At 43.3% G+C, this 19,589-nt stretch overlaps 1 protein-coding gene across 50 annotated transcripts in view; it reads left to right on the forward strand.

Annotated features, from left to right (window-relative positions):
• The window catches only part of CELF2 (CUGBP Elav-like family member 2), a 547,342-nt gene that overhangs the window by 475,145 nt on the left and 52,608 nt on the right, over nt 1–19,589 (forward strand). For 31 of the 50 annotated variants that reach the window (XM_083461288.1, XM_083461309.1, XM_083461275.1 and 28 more), the window contains 4 exons: nt 2,817–2,896; nt 10,008–10,166; nt 15,392–15,475; nt 15,592–15,655. In XM_083461288.1, the coding sequence (XP_083317414.1) occupies nt 2,817–2,896; nt 10,008–10,166; nt 15,392–15,475; nt 15,592–15,655 (387 nt within the window). The remainder of the gene's footprint in view (nt 1–2,816; nt 2,897–10,007; nt 10,167–15,391; nt 15,476–15,591; nt 15,656–19,589) is intronic. The other 19 variants (XM_083461294.1, XM_083461295.1, XM_083461297.1 and 16 more) reach the window with 1 other exon arrangement.

Consider the following 19,589-nt stretch of genomic DNA (forward strand, 5'->3'; position numbering starts at 1 on the left):
CATATACATATATAAAATTCATATATACATACATTAGTAACGGATATGACCTCCACTATTTTTATTGGGGGGGGGGACTCACTTACACAGCGCTTGAACACAGTTTGGCATGGAGTCTACTAGTTTTGAACAGTCGCTGTTGATTTTTGGATCCCTGTACCACTCTTGAATCAGCGCCTGAATGAGCTACATTCTGCAGCACAGAAGTGACTTTTGCATATAGCCCACAAGTTCTCAGTGGGATCTACATCCGGGGAATTCCCTGGCCAATCAAGTACCTGTATTTGCTGCTGTGTCATGAATTTCTTCACCACTTTCGATGTGTGAAAGGGGGCTAGGTCCTGCTGCAATATCCCGGTACCATCAGGATACCTCTTTTCCAGCTCTGGAATAACACACTTTTGTAGAACCTCCATATATTGTGGCAAGCGCATCATTCCTTCTATTGGCTGCAGGCTTCCGACACCATAATGATCAACTGACTTTTCGTGTTCATTTTGAGTACAGATAGAAAACATGATTTGTTTCAATTAATTTGCACAAGGGTGTAAAATGCATTATACATTGAAGAAAATCGCCTGCAAGAATGTGTGCATTGGGCAAAACTGTGCACAAAAGATGTGTATATTGGGAGGAGTTGGCGCTGAAACGCTGGCAAATTTGTTAAAAACCAGCAAACTGATGTGGAAACGTGGAAAACTAAACTGAAGACTGGGAAAAATGAAAAACAGAGAGAAGCCAAAGTACACAGGGTTGCCCATGCCTAGTCCAAATGTAGGACCCTTCACGCTTCCAGCCCATTTGTATATGCCCCCCCCCCACTGTTTTAACGCTGTTCAGCATCCTTTCATTTTCCTGGCTTCTGCTTCTCAATACCATTTTCCTCCTTTTTTGTCCTCCCTGTGCTCAGCTTCATTTCGCCTACGCAAAGGGTGGGAAACCTTTGGCCTTGGCACAACAGCAAGGGCCCGGGGCCCAGTTCTGAAGCCTTCTTGGCAAGTGACCAGTTCAAGCCACTGGAAAGAGTGATCTGCTCCTGTCCTAGCAGAAGGAAGAAGGGATGATAGAAGGGATGTCACAGAGAAAGAGAGAGATGGGCGCAGCAGAAAAAGAGAGACCCAATTTGGGCACTGGCCCTGCCTACTACCAGCATGTGAACCCAGACAGAATGCAACCCTCAAGGGGGTAGGGAGAGAAGCAAAAAGTTCCCCAACCCTGACCTGTACAGCGGTACCTCTGGTTACGTACTTTATTCGTCCGTTCTTAACCCAAAACCGTTCTTAACTTGAGGTACTACTTTAGCTAATGGGGCCTCCCACTCCCGCCACGCCTCCAGCACGCGATTTCTGTTCTCATCCTGAGGTAAAGTTCTTAACCCGAGGTACTACTTCCATGTTAGTGGAGTCTGTAACCCGAGGTGTTTGTAACCCGAGGTACCACTGTACTGCCATTTAACACAATTGTCTTTCGCAACCCACATGATTTTGTTTCTACACGTTTGTGAAATCATCTCATCCGATGCAATGCCATGATGTCGTCAGTGGTATCATAACACCATATATAATAATAAAATAAAATGGCGGCATGGAAAGTGGAGGCCAAGGAAGCATGAGCCAAGAGTTAGGGAAAGAGTGGCAAGACGAGTGGCGTTGAAGCAAAACACTGGAAATGAAAGGCTCTTTCAGAAATATGTGCCAAATTAGGTACATTCAGTGCAGTCCGTTTGTTTGATCATGCTTGCCACCATGCAGCTAGTCAGATTGATAAAGTGCCATGGAGAATCATTTTATCCGTTCGCCTAGGCTGGCAGCCTTCTATTTTTTCCCTGGAATTACGGCTGTCATTTTCTATTCACGATGCGGAAACAGGCAAAACTCTTTGCATTTATTTATGTGCTTCAACCTGCTCCCATCTTTGCGTATACATGAGCACGCTTGAGCAAATGTGATGGCCTGGATCAGACCAATTAGCTTTTAAGGTCATGTATTGTTTTTGGTAAGCATTTACTACCAGTGTTTTATTTTGGGGTGAGTCAAAATCTCCTCCACCCAAACACACTTACACTTGCAGAGTTGACTGACAATAGTTTGGGAATTATTTAAAGTAATGTAACTTATGCCTCTTCCTCAGTCCCACACACCCTGTATAATCTTAAAAAGTGTAGTCAACTTGAAACTTTCGTAGTGAAGTGCAAAAGCAGCGGCCACAGACCAGAGCCCCGCTCCCCACTAGTACTTTAAGCTATAAACGCACCATATTTATACAGTAATTTTTGCTGTGTCGTTGGTCAATGCTTAATTTGGTTACTAAACCATGTGTCCGTCCATGAAGCAAGCAGTCTTTTCACCGTGGCTTTAAACAAATAACCTCTAAGTTCCTGGACATCTTAAATAAACGACCGACAAGGAATAGGAGATACATCTAAAAGACCATCATTGGTTTTCAAGCCCTGATGCTTAGAAGGGTGAAGGGAAAACACCCCCAAAGCGTTGCTGTCGTTTTTCTCACCCAAAGTCAGTCCCCCCCCCCCCTTCCTTCCTTCCTCTCTCTTTCTCTTTCCTTTCCTCCCTCCTCTCCCCACCCTACCAATCTATGGTCAGATCAGTGGGCCAGCATTCTGCTGAGCCAAATAAATTAGAGAAGTGGTTTTTCTTTTCTTTTTTCGGTTTGGTTTTTTTTTTTTTAATTTTATGTACTACGGAGAACAGTGTCGTCTTGTGGCCGTTCTCGTAGACTGTGTTGGTTTAACAAGCGTCCAACCCTTCTGTCTTGTTGTTTTTTTGTCTTTCCTGCTCCCTGTCCCCTTGTTCCCACAGGCTGTGCGTTTGTCACGTTTTCGACAAGGGCAATGGCACAGAATGCAATCAAAGCCATGCACCAGTCTCAGACCATGGAGGTACAGTACTGTATCATCTGCCCTTTCTTTGTTTTTCTTTGTGCAAATGATTGAGAATGTAAAGCCATGCTCTCCCGGAGAAGATCAGACGCATGACAATCACAGACTTAAACTTCTGCCGGCTCCCTCCGCTCTTTTGTTTCCCCATCTCTCTGACATTTACTTCCCTTAATTGTCTGAGAATGTAGGATGATCTCTCTGCTGCTATTTCACAATATGGTGGCATTCAACAGATAATAATATAGTTCGTTGAAATACCACTTTGCCCATCTGGCAAGCTACGTATAAATTTAACACACTGGATTTTCCTTTACATGTATATATTATGTTAAACAATCCATGCTCCAGTCAAAAATTTGTACTGGTCCAGCGACATGGAAAAGGGCGGGGTTTGGGCTTCCCTCACCCTGCATACAAGCATCTATTACTGTAGCTACCCAATGAAAATTCAAATTATGTCAGAAAACAACAAATTACTAGTCTCTCTAGAGAGAGAGCAAATATCTACTCCATCTTTGGCTTGCACTGAAAGTGTTTACTTGCCTAAATAAAGGTGTCCCTTCCCCCAACCCCAGTCTGTGATTTATGTCATGGTCTTTCAGAATTTTGCACAAAAGAGCCTCACCAGTCAACTATGTCTTATTCTGGATCTTCTAATTTAATCATCTGAGAATGCATGTTATATTGTATTATGTATACTGTATCTGTGTATTGATTATCTCCTCTAAAAAAGCATTTTGGTGTAATGTGCACTTGTTTCTTGCTTTTTTTTGTATTCTCTTTTCTTTTCCAATGAGGATTGTTCAGTTTCCTTGAATAATATCCCCCCCCCCTTTTGCAATGCTCTACTTTCCCAAAGCATGCTGGGTACTAAAATGAATCCCAACAGTGTGTCTGTGTCATTGAACTGCTTTGTATAATGAGCAAAGAAAAATATAAAAGTGCATGGAAATGTCACTGTCTTCTGTATTCTCCAGAAATATTGATATTGGCATTGCAAAGCTATTGTCTTTCCGATCTCTCCTGACTTTAGTTGAGATTATTTTGATATTTTATAATCAATGTGTTTTTCTTTCCAGTGCTATCCATTTTTAAGGCATTGAGAGTCTACATCTTTAGATGTGACTCCTGCCACAGAAAGGAACCCAATTGTCTTCACTATTAAATGGCATTTAAATAGAAAAGTGTTTCTGCTCACACACATTGATATAAAAAAACAACCCAGGAACTTAAAAAAAAGAAACCTCTTTGGGTTCAATGAGACACCCTCCCTCTTTTTCCGTGTCCTAAATCTTGTAATGTTAGCAATACACATTTTATTATGTATTGCCTCGAGAGAAAAGGGGAGGGGTATATTGACCTAATTTAATGAGGCCCCTGAACCCAACCTGGTTGGAGAAGATTTGAAATAGGAATGTATTAGAACCTCAGAGGTATGGAAGTTTGTTTATTGATATTAATTTATATACCGCTTATGTGCCAAAGTGGCTATTAAGTTACCTGTAACCATCCAGGATCATAGCACAACAGGCTTGCACAAAGCACAGTGGAACTGTCCCAACTTCTCCTCTTCCCTTCAGCATCCTGTCCACCTTCAAAGTCTGCATACAACCCCTAATTCTTAGAGCAACTTTGCCATCCTGGCTCCCTCTAGACACTTTGGATTACAACTCCCTTCAGGCCTAGCCAGCAGCTGTGACTGGGCCTGGTAGGAGCTATCACCCAGAACATCTGGAGAGTGCTAGGGGGACCGTGGCATGAAATTGTGCAAGATAATCAAAACAGCCACCATACTCTCGCCCTAAAAAACAGGAAGATGTTGTCTGGGAAAGTGGCACCCCATATTTTGGCTTCAAAGTGTTAGAGGGTGAGCAGGCCATTTCAGAACCAAGGGGGAAACTTGGCCCATAGCTGTCAACTTACAGATTTGAAAATAAGGGACCAGCAGCCTTGAAAATAAGGGACCAGCAGCCAAAATAAGGGACCTGAAGCCTCACCTGTTCCAGGCACTCCAGTCTTCCTGTCCTCCTGCAGTCTGGTCAAACTCATGCTGGTAGCTTCAAGAACACTGTCCAACCAACTTTGTAACCAGAGGTTCAACTGAATAGAATCTGAATCACATGCACCACAAGGCCTATGCAGCCTCAACTTAAGATGGCTCCCCGGCATGGCTTTGCACGCAAAGTTTGCAGCAGCGCATGCAACAAAATGGCGTCCAGCATTCAAAAAACCCCTCAGCTTGCATTAACTAGCCACACACAAGGCATTCAAGCTCCACCCCCCAGTCATTCTTAGACTTCTTATCGGGTGAGCAACACAGCCAAGCGACACAGTTGGAGTCTCCCTCCTCCCTGGCCGGCAGGGAGGGAGGGAGAGGAGCTGCTTCCTTTGAAATTTAAGGGACATCATTTAAGGGACATCCATCAATAAGGGACAGCAGCAGGACATGGCGCTGGAATAAGGGACTGTCCCTTCAAATAAGGGACACTTGACAGCTATGACTTGGCCAAAACATAATGTGAATGGGATGGGGTGCCATTTTTAACGTGGCCTTTGAAAGACCTGGTGTGTTCTTATGAATTTCATCTATGTCTGATGATAGATTTTTAAAGTAATGTTCCAGCGTGTTGTGAATTCTCCTTTTGCTCTCTATCTTCAGAAATGGGCGGAACTCCTGAGAGTATACCAATGTCTTCTGAAAGAAAGCTCAGAAATGGTTTTCCGTGTACTGCTGAAAGGAAAAGCACAAAGGCTGGATTTGACAGAGAGAAAGAATTAATAGGATGGAGACAGATGAAAATTATAAAATGGGGAAATACCTGCTCATCTTAAGATAGTGAATAGGATGGCGGGAGGAGAGAATATATTGGTTTAGGTCAATATACTATTATGTTATCCCTTCCTTGGTTATTAATGTCAACACTATTATGGTAAAAGAGTTGACTTTCAATAGCTAATATTAAATCTGGACACTCAACCAGAAAGTATAATGCCGCTGGCACTTTGATTTCATGTTTAATGCAAAGAGAATTCTTTTCAAATGGAAGATTATATATTATGCAATCAGGTTTCAACTGAAATAGTGACGTTATTTTCTGTCCCTGATTTCATTATTTTCACTTCCTCAGTACACTCCACAACGTATTTTTCAGTGCAAACACGAAATACAAAATGATGAGAATGAAAATGTTCATAGGAACAAGTTTCCCCAAAAGTTAATGGCTTCTTAGATTGCTATTTAATCCCCTATGCATATATATGTGTGACAGACAGATATATATGTGAAGTTATGCTCAATTATTTCATTAGTCGAAGGCAACTAATTTTATTTTATTTTTTTATCATGGAACAAATTAGTTAGGGCAATAACAATTATTTTCCGATACGAAGCCACTGTGCTGTGTATGATTTCAATCTTTGTGATGTTTGTGCTCTTGAAATTCTGCCCTGATGAAATATGAAGCAGACTGGGGGGGAGCGGGGTCGTATTATAGATTCACAAAATGCTGCAATATTGTTTTATACAATTTACTGCCAGTTAGCATTCATAAATACAATATTGGCTGTCATGTGGAGCTCAGAGCTGAAAGACTGTAGACTTGAACTGCTATCTCATATTCCTGTCCTTGAAATTTATTTCTGCTTCGTTTGAAAGAGATTTTAAGAGTCCTATTCATTCATCTGTGTACTGGGAGTACGCAGTAAGCTGCTTGTATCTCCTACAAAATCTGACATGAAACAGAATCCAAATTTGCCATGTTGCCTATTCTTTCATTTAAACTGGGGGAAGAGGGGAAACAGCTTCAATTTATATAGTGAATGCAAGAAAATATTTTTTTCATTAAACTTTAAACTGCTTGGAGGAAGCAATGATGATGCCTTGATGATGTCTCTGTAATATTTACAGACCATTGTTTGATCACCTCTGTGACCTAATTTTTACTTGTCCCCTACCCCACCTCCAAAACAGAAAAAACTACATTTTCCTACAGTCATTTAAGCAGATGTGATCCTGTGAGACATACTGCTATTGTTCCAGGGTGCAACCCATTGCCATTAAAATAGATGTTTCTGCACAGTTGTGATTGCACCCACCCACCCCAAACCATCGATTCCTACACATAATAATTAGAACGCCAGCATATCGCTGAGTTGCTTCTGCACAAGGCAAATTATCGCCACAGTTTCATCCCATAATTTTTTATTGTAAAATTGATCATCGTTCTACTATGGAGCTCTTCAGTGAAAAGCACGCTTTGTTTATTAATTTTGGTGGTGAAAGGAAAGAAAGAACAGAACTTCTCTTGCACGGTCTGTTGCTTAATCCTTAAAAAGTTTACTTGACATTACGACTGCTTAAGACTGCAACCTTAGACTTCCAAAAGAGACCGCACAGTGCCCAAGGAAAAGGATGGAGGATTTCAGCCGGTATAACCTTTGGGGCACTTTGAACGTAACACTAAACCGTGGTTTGGCGTTACATGAACAAACCTGCTTGTGCCTTGTACTTGCACATTCTCCCCTCTTTTACACTCCTGTGGGGTGCAGCAGAGGATGGGCTAGGAGGCATCTACTTCTGGTTTTAAACCAACCAGAGTTCCCTCATAGATCTGAACTTGGGTTCTCCAGTTAGTCTAAACCACAGAGTGGAGTTTATTCCCCCACCTCCCGATTTTGCTAGACTACAACAGTCAGCATTCCTGACCACTGGATATGGTGGCTGGGACTGGCTGGAGTTGGAGTCTAACAATATCTCAAGGGTTCTAGTTACAGGTAGGTAGCCGTGTTGGTCTACCATAGTCGAAACAAAAACTAAATTCCTTCCAGTAGCACCTTAGAGACCAACTAAGTTTGTTATTGGTATGAGCTTTCGTGTGCATGCACACTTCTTCAGATACACTGAAACAGAAGTCACCAGACCCTGATACATAGTGAGAGGTTGGGGAGGGGTATTACTCAGAAGGGTGGTGGGTATGGGTGATTGGCTGATAGGTGTGGTAAACCTGTTGACTGTTAACGACTGCAATTGGTCTTACAGGAAAAAGCAATAATAATAATAATTTATTTTTTGTACCCCGCCCATCTGGCTGGGCCTCCCCAGCCACTCTGGGCGGCTTCCATAGAAACCAAAAATACAGTAAAATATCGCAGATTAAAAACTTCCCTGAACAGGGCTGCCTTAAGATGTCTTCTGAATGTCAGGTAGTTATTTATCGCTTTGACATCTGATGGGAGGGCGTTCCACAGAGCGGGCGCCACTACCGAGAAGGCCCTCTGCCTGGTTCCCTGTAGCTTTGCTTCTCGCAATGAGGGAACCGCCAGAAGGCCCTCGGCGCTGGACCTCAGCGTCCGGGCAGAACGATGGGGGTGGAGACTCTCCTTCAGGTATACTGGGCCGAGGCTGTTTAGGGCTTTAAAGGTCAACACCAGCACTTTGAATTGTGCTCGGAAACGTACTGGGAGCCAATGTAGGTCTTTCAAGACCGGTGTTATGTGGTCTTGGCGGCCGCCCCCAGTCACCAGTCTAGCTGCCGCATTCTGGATTAGTTGTAGTTTCCGAGTCACCTTCAAAGGTAGCCCCACGTAGAGCACATTGCAGTAGTCCAAGTGGGAGATAACTAGAGCATGCACCACTCTGGCGAGACAGTCTGCGGGCAGGTAGGGTCTCAGCCTGCGTAGCAGGTAGAGTTGGTAGACACCTGTCCTGGATACAGAATTGACCTGCGCCTCCATGGACAGCTGTGAGTCCAAAATGACTCCCAGGCTGCGCACCTGGTCCTTCAGGGGCACAGTTACCCTATTCAGGACCAGGGAGTCCTCCACACCAGCCCGCCCCCTGTCTCCCAAAAACAGTACTTCTGTCTTGTCAGGATTCAACTTCAATCCATTAGCCGCCATCCATCCTCCAACCGCCTCCAGGCACTCACACAGGACCTTCACCGCCTTCACTGGTTCTGATTTGAAAGAGAGGTAGAGCTGGGTATCATCTGCATATTGATGGACACCCAGTCCGAGCAAGGGGTGAGATGGATAAAAACATTATACATGATGGTTTTATCATGTATAATGAGATAAGAATCCAATGTCTCTATTCAGACCAGGTCTCTCCATGGTTTTAAGTTTGGTAATAAGTTGCATTTCAGCAACTTCTCTTTCCAGTCTATTTCTGAAATTCTTTTGTAATAAGACAGCTACAGTGGTACCTCGGGTTAAGAACTTAATTCGTTCTGGAGGTCCGTTCTTAACCTGAAACTGTTCTTAACCTGAGGTACCACTTTAGCTAATGGGGCCTCCCGCTGCCGCCGGAGCACGATTTCTGTTCTCATCCTGAAGCAAAGTTCTTAACCCAGGGTACTATTTCTGGGTTAGCGGAGTCTGTAACCTGAAGCATCTGTAACCTGAAGCATCTGTAACCCAAGGTACCACTGTACTTTGAGATCTTGTAAAGAATGTCCTGAGAGATTGAAGTGTTCTCCTACTGGTTTCTACATGCACACGAAAGCTCATACCAATAACAAACTTAGTTGGTCTCTAAGGTGCTACTGGAAGAAATTTTATTATTTTTTATATCTCAAGGGCTGCAGGATCCCCACCTCTTAAAGTGAGTGAGCAAGCCAGGATCACGAACCATAGTTTCCTCTAGCTATAGTTCGCATTAACCAGATTTCCCCTCCCAAACAAGTTCAAGTATAACAAGAAATCTACAACTTTCTCGTTCTTCCTTCTTTCCCTCCCTCCCTCCCTTCTTCAGAACCAACGATACATAACAGAACTAGCTTTTCCTCAAAACAGAGTTTCATTTAATTAAACTATTTTAATTCAACTAATGCTCACTTTAAACAATATATTAATGCTATCTCTAAAAAGATATTAAAGAGTGTCCTATTGAATGCAGGGCGTATCAAGCACTCCGAATCATTCCCTCTTTCGCTGTTGAGTTGCATAGAAATCCAAACTTTTGCACACCTTTACATGAGTCATTTAATCAATTAAATTAATACAGGTCATCTCAACATGGTTCTGTGGGCGGGGAAACAGAAAAAGAAAAAAAAAAGACTCATGTAAATGTATGCTAGAATGAATTTTTTCCCACCAATCTGTCCAATCGCAGGGCTGTTCTTCACCAATAGTCGTGAAGTTTGCTGATACCCAAAAGGACAAGGAGCAGAGACGTTTACAACAGCAGCTGGCGCAACAAATGCAACAGCTCAACACTGCCACCTGGGGGAATCTTACAGGTCTTGGAGGACTTACGCCACAGTACCTGGCTGTAAGTAATCATTAAATTTGATTACGAGCACTTTCAAAGCAAACTTGCGATACTTAGCAGAATATGTTTTAAGCATAGCAGGGAATATCTATTTCATTAAGCTGTCATGTAAATTGACAGCACTGTGTTAAGGACGGCAGCAAGGGCTGAAGAGAAATTTGGGGAAATGATCCACATGCATTTTCTCAAATTTACATGGTTACATTTCACAATCTGAATTTCAAATGCTGATGCTTAAGTGAAATTCTGAGTGAATGGTCAGTTTTTCAAGGTGCGGTATGTTCAGGTGTGCAGATATGAGTGTGAGTGTCAGAGAGCTGATCTATTTGATACTGGTACTATTTCAGTGGCAAGTATGGTGTGGTTCACTGTGGTTTGTGCTGCTGTGGTTTGTTGGTTTGTTTGTTTGTTTGTTTTGTTTTGCTTTGTGTTGTTTTGTCTGAAACACTCAGTTCTGCATATGTCTCTCCTTCAGTCCTGTCATATATATATATATATACACACACACACACACACACATACAGCAACCAAAAACTATATTCCTGAAAGTTGAATATGAACCTTTCAGAGAAATTTAAAGATCCCTGACATTCTTAATTATATGTGCAATTCTGGCTAGTTTTTGGAATCCAGACCCCTTCTATTTGAAATCCTGTACATTTCATACATTTCATACATACATTCCCATGTTACCCTTCATTTCATTTTGAAATGTTCCCTCTGAAAATGGCTATTTGCAAAAATGCTCTGCAAGCTAACAGCACAATCCTACGTAATGTCTACTCAGAAGCAAGTCCTGTTGAGTTCTGTGGGGTTCATGCCTAAGACCTTGCGGGCTAACATTGCAATTTCTCTGTATATTGACTGAGAAACAAGTCTCACTAAACTCAACGAAGCTTACTTTTGAGTAGACATGTATCAGATGTCACTGTAAATTATGTTTGTTTCACTCCACAAGGTCTCCTTTGCATGGCAGAAGGTGAGCAAGTTGATGGTCAAAACTTTATTTGCCCTTTGTAAGGAAAATGAAAAAGACAAATTTATTTGAAAAACGATTGGCGGGAGATTGCTCACTTTCTGTAATGCAGAGATATGAAATGATGGATGCATTTGGAATAAGAGTGTTCACTGTGATGCATTTGAGGGAGGAAATCTGCCCCTCAGTGGGCTGCAGGCTCCTTATTTTAGCTGTGGGGATTTAGCCATCCTAAATGTCTTGCACTTGCACACGTGGTTCAAAGCATGCATGCATCACAAACTTTAAAATCAGAGTTTAAAAAAAATTAATGTGCAAAAAGGCAAAATGTTCACATTTTGGAACTTTTTGCCAAAACTGCAGAAGATCTAAGGAAAGCTACCGCTCTTCCTTTGCCTGTCCAGTCTGAGCAGGGATATTTATTCATCTCTTGCACACAGAATTCCTGCCCACGTTTCTGTTGCATGCACTTGAATGGGTCTGTGTCTGCATGAAAACATCAGCCTAATATGAGCTGCAAAGGGGTTCTCCAAAGTAGCAAAATCTCAAACGTGGAAGGTTTTACCCCTGGCATCTGGGTTTAATTGGATCACATGTAGCAGGACTGGAAAATACCTTTGCTTAAGACCAGGGATCAGCAAACTTTTTCAGAAGGGGGCCGGTCCACTGTCCCTCAGACCTTGTGGGGGGCTGGACTATATCTTGAAAAGGGGGGGGGGGAATGAATGGATTCCTATGCGCCACAAATAACCCAGAGATGCATTTTAAATAAAAGCACATATTCTACTCATGTAAAAACACGCTGATTCCCGGACCATCCGTGGGCCGGATTTAGAAGGCAGTTGGGCCGGATCCGGGCCCCGGGCCTTAGTTTGCCTACCCATGCCTAAGACTCTAGAGTAGAGAACCAGCATCACTCACACTAGGTAATACTTGGGTGAATGGACCAGGGGTCTGTCCCATGACAGAAATGTTAACGCAGGAAGAAGATAGGCACTTATGCTACAATCTTATATGTACTTACCTGGGAGTGAGCTCACTGTATTTGGTGGGGCTTACTTCTGTATAGACATGGGATAGCTCAGTCAGTAGAGCATGTGGCTCACAGGGTCAGGGGTTCTAGCCCCACATTGGGCTAAAGATTGCTTCATTGCAAGGGGGTGGACTAGATGCCTCTGGGAGTCCCTTCCAACTCTAGAATTCTATGTAGAGCTCAGGGGCAAAGAAGAAAGTTCTGTACACAGAGAACATCTCAGGTTCAGGAAATGTCCCGTCTGAAATCTTGGAAATCTGCTGGTAGTCATTCTAGACTAGATGGGCCCAGTGGTCTGACTCAGGTTTAAGGAAGCTTCCTATGGTCTTCTGGATTATGCTGCTACTTGCAAGAGGAGCTGATCCTTCCCAGATGGTTGTAAATTTATTCTTCACCATCCAGACCATAGCTGTCAACTTTTCCCTTTTCTTGCGAGGAATCCTATTCGGAATAAGGGAATTTCCCTTTAAAAAGGGGGAAAGTTGACAGCTATGATCCAGACTCCAAACCAAAAGTAGGCCTAGCTAAGTGAAAAACAGCTGAGGAGAGAAGGAATTTGTAGGGAAGAATCAGAAGGCATGGGAGAGGTCAAGAAGAAGAAGAGTAGAAGAGTTTGGATTTGATATCCCGCTTTATCACTACCCTAAGGAATCTCAAAGCGGCTTACAATCTCCTTTCCCTTCCTCCCCTACAACAAACACTCTGTGAGGTGAATGAGTCTGAGAGACTTCAAAGAAGTGACTAGCCCAAGGTCACTCAGCAGCTGCATGTGGAGGAGTGGAGACACGAACCCAGTTCACCAGATTACAAGTCTACCACTCTTAACCACTACACCACACTGGCTCTCTCAAGCACCCAGGCCCTCCCCAGCTGACCCACACCAGAATACCGGACCAAAAAAATGGGACATTCTGAGATCCAATCAGAAGTGTCCAGGATGTCCAGCTTAAATCAGGACGGTTGAGCAGTATGCATTACATTACATTACAGTACTGCATATGCATTCATTTAACATATAAACTTTATATTAAATAATTGGATATGAACTGATCAAGTGATTCCTCTGTGCACATTTTTCTCTCTCTGTGAGTCGGTTCAGATACAACATTTCCTTCCCATCATCCAAGCCATGATTTGGAGTGTTGGGAAGGAGTCCTCAGAGTACAGCAGGACAGGACAGGATAAACCAGGATGTTATCGTGTCAGGGTAATATGCACTTATATAAAACCACATTTCTACACTGTGTACGATAAACTATATTCTATGCAAAGAGGAGCTGAATGCAATATTCAGATTTGCATTCGTTCCTCATTTTGCACAACTTATTCTCAGGTGTTGGGGGGCACAAAAAGCTTGTATTGGACCTCCTACTCCTAACCACTCTGCCACCCTTCCTCCATCCCCCTAGCTTCTCTGGTTTGCATTATCCAAATATTGCGTTGGATCCAGGCTATGTTAGTTGGCCTTAGTTCAAAGTGAAATCGGTGAAATAAGTTGTTCCCACAGGTTTCGATAGGAGCCGAGTTCAACTGACTGAGTGGATGGATCCAAACCATGTTAAACCTATTCTCACAGTAGGAAGGACTGGAAACTTGAATTTGTTTTGGTTTTTTTAAAAGGAAATGCAAGCTGGGAATACACATAGCTGTGTGTGAAGTTAAGCCCACAGCTCCTCTCAGAATGGTTTGGTCTTGTGCTGAATGCCTTTAAAATCCTCCTTTCCCCCAGGTTCAGATCATAGCAGATGCTCCTTTACTGTGTTGATACAGACAGTTGCCGCTCCAGTAGAAAACGGTGCAAAAATGGGTCAGCGATATCTTTGTAGGGGATCGTCTTTTCACTGGCTTCCTGATGAAGAATTTTGCTTACCTTGAAAGGCAGCAGCCCAATTCACACATTACTCAGATGTGCTGCATTTCCATGGTGACAGCGGAGCAAGGTTGCGCTTCCAGCCCCCATAATATCACAGCTACTTTCTGCAATGATTGCATGCTGCACTTGATTTTCTGCAGAGGAAGCCCTCTACCCGTGCATCTGCTCACACGAACCCGCTCTCCGTGACTGTGCAGTCGTCTCAGTCACGCAGAGCCTCTACACCCACGTAGGTGCTGGCTTAATCGTAGGGATTTCTCTGCAAACATCCATGTGCAAGGTGCAATTAATTCTAAACGCAGGTGCAATTTAGGGGGCTTAAAGCTTGTCCCAGCTCCACAGTCAATAGGGAAATGTTGTGTGCGTGAAGAAGGCATGAATGGAGCTTGTATATATCTTAACATTCCAAACTGTGGAATGCATTGCGGAGGGGTTAGACTAGATGACTCATGGTGTCCCTTCCAGTTCTACAATTCTATGATTCAATGGCCCTGTGAAAGATGTTGCCTCACCACACCATATGACTTTTTTGCATAACACGAGCAGTACCTATATCCCTTTTGGGCCAGGTTGTGCTGAACATAATGAGTAGAATACCCTGGGCAGGAAGGTCGGGATTTAAATTTAACAATAAATAAACACAGCCAAGCAGACCATAATATGCAGTGGGGAATGGCAGGGTAAGAATGTCTGGATCTGTGCATATCTGTCGCTAGAGCCTGGTCTGCACATGCCTGAATATCTGTACACTTGATGTCTGTACACTGAATGACTTGTATATGTGAATTGTATCCATTGAAAAAACAATGCATTTGCATCGCCGTAAATGTTCTGTTTGTGGTGTCATGTCTCTAGTGGGCCGTTCACACATGCAGGTCACCACCTGATGTCACAGTCGTCAGGTAGTAAGCATGCATCTGTGCGCATAGCGCTCTGCGTGGCTTCTTTGGTTTGCCTGAGGAAATGCAGTTCTGGGAGAAAGAGGGGCTCCTTATTTTAAGGGGTGCCCAAAATACTATTCAGCACGGGGTCCTCAGGCCCTTTGACTTAGCATTTCCCCTCAGGCATGCTGGATGAAGCAAAGTTGTGCACTCTTACCTGAACATACACCACAAAAGATGCCCAAGCGATAAGCCTCTGTTTTAAGTGGGGAGGTGGAAAAATAGACTGTGATTGACAGAGATGAGTTATGGTAACTGCTAGACTGCAGAGGGCAATGATTAGTCACGCTACGTCGGGCTGAAATAGATTTAACACCTGGCTGTTAAAAAGAGTAAATTGATTAATTGTTTTAAAGCAGCAATGTTATTGAGTTTCCCCAGTGTCTGTGTGTTTCTTAATAGAGATTAGACATTAATATGGATTTACAGCATCGACTCTGGGGACCTTCATTTCAACACCAGGCAGAAGCAAGAGACTGTATAAATGTAAAGGAAACTATAAGTATCCCAAATTTAATTTGATTCAGATAATTTTGTTTTAATCTTTAACTTGTTGCGTTATTAACCTCATTAATGTTGTTGTTGTTGTTGTTGATTTGCAGCTTCTGCAGCAAGCAACCTCCTCCAGTAACTTGGGTGCCTTCAGCGGCATTCAACAAATGGCTGGTGAGTTGAGGCTTTCTTGTTAATCCATTTCTTCTTTCTTCCCCTCCTCCTTTCGTGTTGCTTCTTTGTCATTTGTGCTCTGTCCCCACGGGGTCTTAAGAATATCCAGCCACTTAAGAGAGCTTCCACGTGGGTGTTTGTTGTTGCATGGGTACTGCTCACGCATGCAAAAGTTTTTGCAGTGTCTGAGGGTACCAGTAGCATCAAAATGCTACCCCCACCACCAACATTTTACCCAAATTTACTCTTTCCACCAGGCATGCCCAAAGTCCGTTTCGGGGGCCTAATCTGGCCTGCCAGTTGATTTAATCTGGCCCACATGGCACTATACAGTCATACCTCATGTTACGTCCGCTTCATGTTACGTTCTTTCAGGTTAAGTCCCGGTAACATGAAGCGGACGTAACATGAGGTATGACTGTATAGTGCCATGTGGACCAGATTAAATCAACTGGCAGGCCAGATTAGGCCCCCGAAACGGATTTTTCATGCGCAGAAGTGCAAAATAACGTCATGTGCAGAAGCGGTGAATCACAACCTGCGGACGCACAGATGCGCCACTGCGGGTTGCGTTACTTTCATGTTGCGAACGGGCCTCTGGAACGGATCCCATTCACAACCAGAGGTACCACTGTATGTCCTGGGGTCAAATCCTTTGGGGTTAAAAATTGTTTTTTAAAAAAACAGCTTTGGGCAGCCCTCACACATGTTCCCTTCATCAAATCTGGCCCTCTTTGACAAAACTTTGGGCACCCCTGCTTTCCACAGTCAAACCTGCGAAGTTAAAACAAAAACCAACACCTATTGTCAGTTACTTCTCTGTGACCCATTTCCAATATTAAGCCTCTGTCTGGAAGCACCTTAAATTTAAGCATATGGCTTGATGCTTCAGGGTGTGTGCAAGAGATGCCTATCGTCTTGTGCTGAATCAGTTTGAAATGTCTCCTCCGGTTTCTGTTCTGCAGTCAGTTGCCTTTTGTTTCCAGAGTTGTCTCTTAGCAAGCAATGTTAAAAAGAGCTTTGCTGCGGTCGGGCTCTCACATTCCACTTCATCCATGTAGCATTGTCCTCTAGCCATTGCTTGTCCCACAGTTTCCCTATGCTCTGAAAATCCAAGCCGGGGAGAGACATCGATAGCATATAGGGAATCGCTGGATTTGGAGAGCAGGAAGTGTTGGTATAAGCTTTTAAGTATCTTTAAAGTGTGCATTTATGAGTATGTCTAAAAGAAGGAAGTGTGCAAAATAGCCCCTGTTCTCCTTTTCTTGGCCGCTCACCCATGCTAACAGTTTGTTAGTGGTTGGGAGACCTGCTCCTCCTGGCTCCTGTTTTGTAGCTCTTGATGCATATTCCAACAGAGAGAATTCCTTTCTAATCTCCGGTGAGAAGTGTTTGCGAGTTCTGTGCAAACAAGTTCATGATAGTCTCGGGCAACTTCGATAATAAGAAACAGGTATAAGAACGTCGTGACATTCTTAAGGGCATCTGAAATTACAGAACCTACCTTTTGATAACATGTGCCCTGGTGCCCATTTACAGCCGCTAGAAACTAACTAAAGACCTTTTGGATTTCAGAAAGAAGTATCCTGCAACATTACAAAGCAGGGTATAGTTTTGTTTTTTATTTTAAAGCACATAATCGTTTGGTCCAGGACTGGGGAGGGGAAGAAGGGAAGAAGCAAAAGAAAGTAACTGGAAAGCAAGAAAGACAAAGGATAACTTGAAAGGCATTTAGGTGGACGGCTGCTCAGTAATGAACTGTGTGCTGGTAGTAACCAATGCATAGTGATTAATAAAAGGTCGTTCCAGCTGGGTGACCCACCATGCTAACTTAACGTGGTGTGAGAGGATTGTGTTATGAGCACAGGTGCGCATTGCGCCTGCCATGCAAAAGTGTTGAAAGCCTATTTGCTGCCCCTCTACACGGTTTGTTTAACATTTCTCACAAAAGCACAAACCCCTCCCTTAGCCCCATTGTCATCAAATTGGCGTGGTAGTTTATTTTTAATTATGCTCTGACTAAATCAGCAAATTAGTGGTGCTTCCCTCCAGCCTCGCAACACAGGAAAGGGCTTAAGCTATCCGCTGTTCCTCCCTTTTCTTCTTCTTCTCCTCCTCCTCCTCCTTTTTCTTCTTTTATTAATGCTTTGCTTTTGAATGGATCTTGAAGTACGCCTATGAAAAAGAGATGAGCTACTCCCCATTGGCACTGTGCGCTTCATCCTTACAATATGCCATTATTGCACTGGCACCAGAGACTAATGCAGAATCCGCTGTCTGACAATATAAATTGGCCCACAGATGACAATATCTCTGAGTTATTTTCTCTGGCTCAGATCCGTTGGCAAGCACTTGCGGCTTCTATTATGTTACACTCATAATCTAGCACAGGTTTTTTTTCTTTCCCCGTCATCAAAAATATATCTTAATACGATAAACAACATTTTCACAGTTGGCGTTTTTTGGAACTGGCTTTGAGCTTTAAAGGCTGCCGGTAATGTTTGGCTTTGGTTAGCCCTGTAGAATGAATGAAGAATGGAGCGACGGAAGAGGGAAACGGTGCTGGAGATTTTCCTGTCTAATACAAGTACAGCCATACTGCGTCGCCGGAATTATGGCCCATTGTTGGAACAGCTTGAGACTGGTTCTTCCGATCCCCACATTTTACTGCCGTCTCTGCCAGTTTGCTACCAGTGGTCTCTTGACATAGACTTCAACTTTTCCAAACATCCTCAACACCAACTTGCAATATGGAGCCCCTTTTCGGTTTCATTTTGCCAGATTATTATCTTCCAGTTCTGCTGGTCATTTCTTCCACTGCCTCTTTGCCTTCCTCAAAGTAACAAATAAAAGGAAACGTTGGTGCCACTACTGCAAATCATTTTAGGAAATGATGTGCACAACATAGATTAGATCTTTGGGTGGTGTACAGTAGTAGATTGGCAAGGCTTTCTGGTTCCCAGTTGTTCAGCAATAGCAACAACAAAATGAATTTTCCCACTTAAATTAAGCTGAAATGATGAACATTTTGGGGTAACCAGGTTGTGGACTTTTGTGTGAGCTCAGTTCTGGTACTGAAAACAAACTCCTAGACACCTGTGTGTCCCCAGAGGCAATCCTAACTCTGTGTCTTTGGCTGGTGTTGTTAAGAAAAGTTTTCTAAGGAAACGAAAGGATTGTCCTGCCAAAGTATGTAATATTGTGCTTATTGTTTTTGGTTGTTTTGCCCAATTTGTGTGAATGCCTACATTATTCTCTGAAAGAAGAAAGACTGCAAAAGTAACAGGTCTGTGTGTGTGTGTGTGTGTGTGTGTGTGTTTTTTGGGGGGGGGGAATTGATGCAATATTGTTTCATTTCCCTCCCTTTAAATCAAAGTAGGATAGAATTAAGATATTGTGAAAGCGACCTGAGAAATGGTCTGTGGTTAGACTAAATGCTACCACAGCCAGTGGCTGGTCAATTGTGCCTGATAAGCATCATCACTTGGGAAATAGTGATTTGTGGCTTAAAATAGGGCAAGAAGTCTCCCTGAATGGAGTCTGGCCCAAAAGAGGTTGCAGAACTGACAGCAGCTCACTGTGACCCATTTGCAAAGCATTTTGAGGAGGAAATCGCTTGCATCCCCCGGGATCCTGACTCTTCTGTTACAGCGGAATCTGGATGTTCAAGGGGTGTCCAGAGCCCTGTTCAGTCCTGTTGTGTTGAATGAGTTTCAGTTTGTAAGGTTCAAGGATGTGGACAAGGTGCTTGGATCGCTCAGGGTGACCACTTGTGCTCAGGGCCCTTGCCCCTATTAGATGCTAAACATTAGCAGCGAGGCGATTAATGCCTTCCTGTAAGAAGTGGCGGTCCCTGCCTGCTTGTTGTTGTTGTTGTTTAGTCATTTAGTCGTGTCCGACTCTTCATGATGCCATGGACCAGAGCACACCAGGC

This window comes from Podarcis liolepis (genome assembly GCF_965112155.1).
Source record: "Podarcis liolepis genome assembly, chromosome: 10".
Lineage (NCBI taxonomy): Eukaryota > Metazoa > Chordata > Lepidosauria > Squamata > Lacertidae > Podarcis > Podarcis liolepis.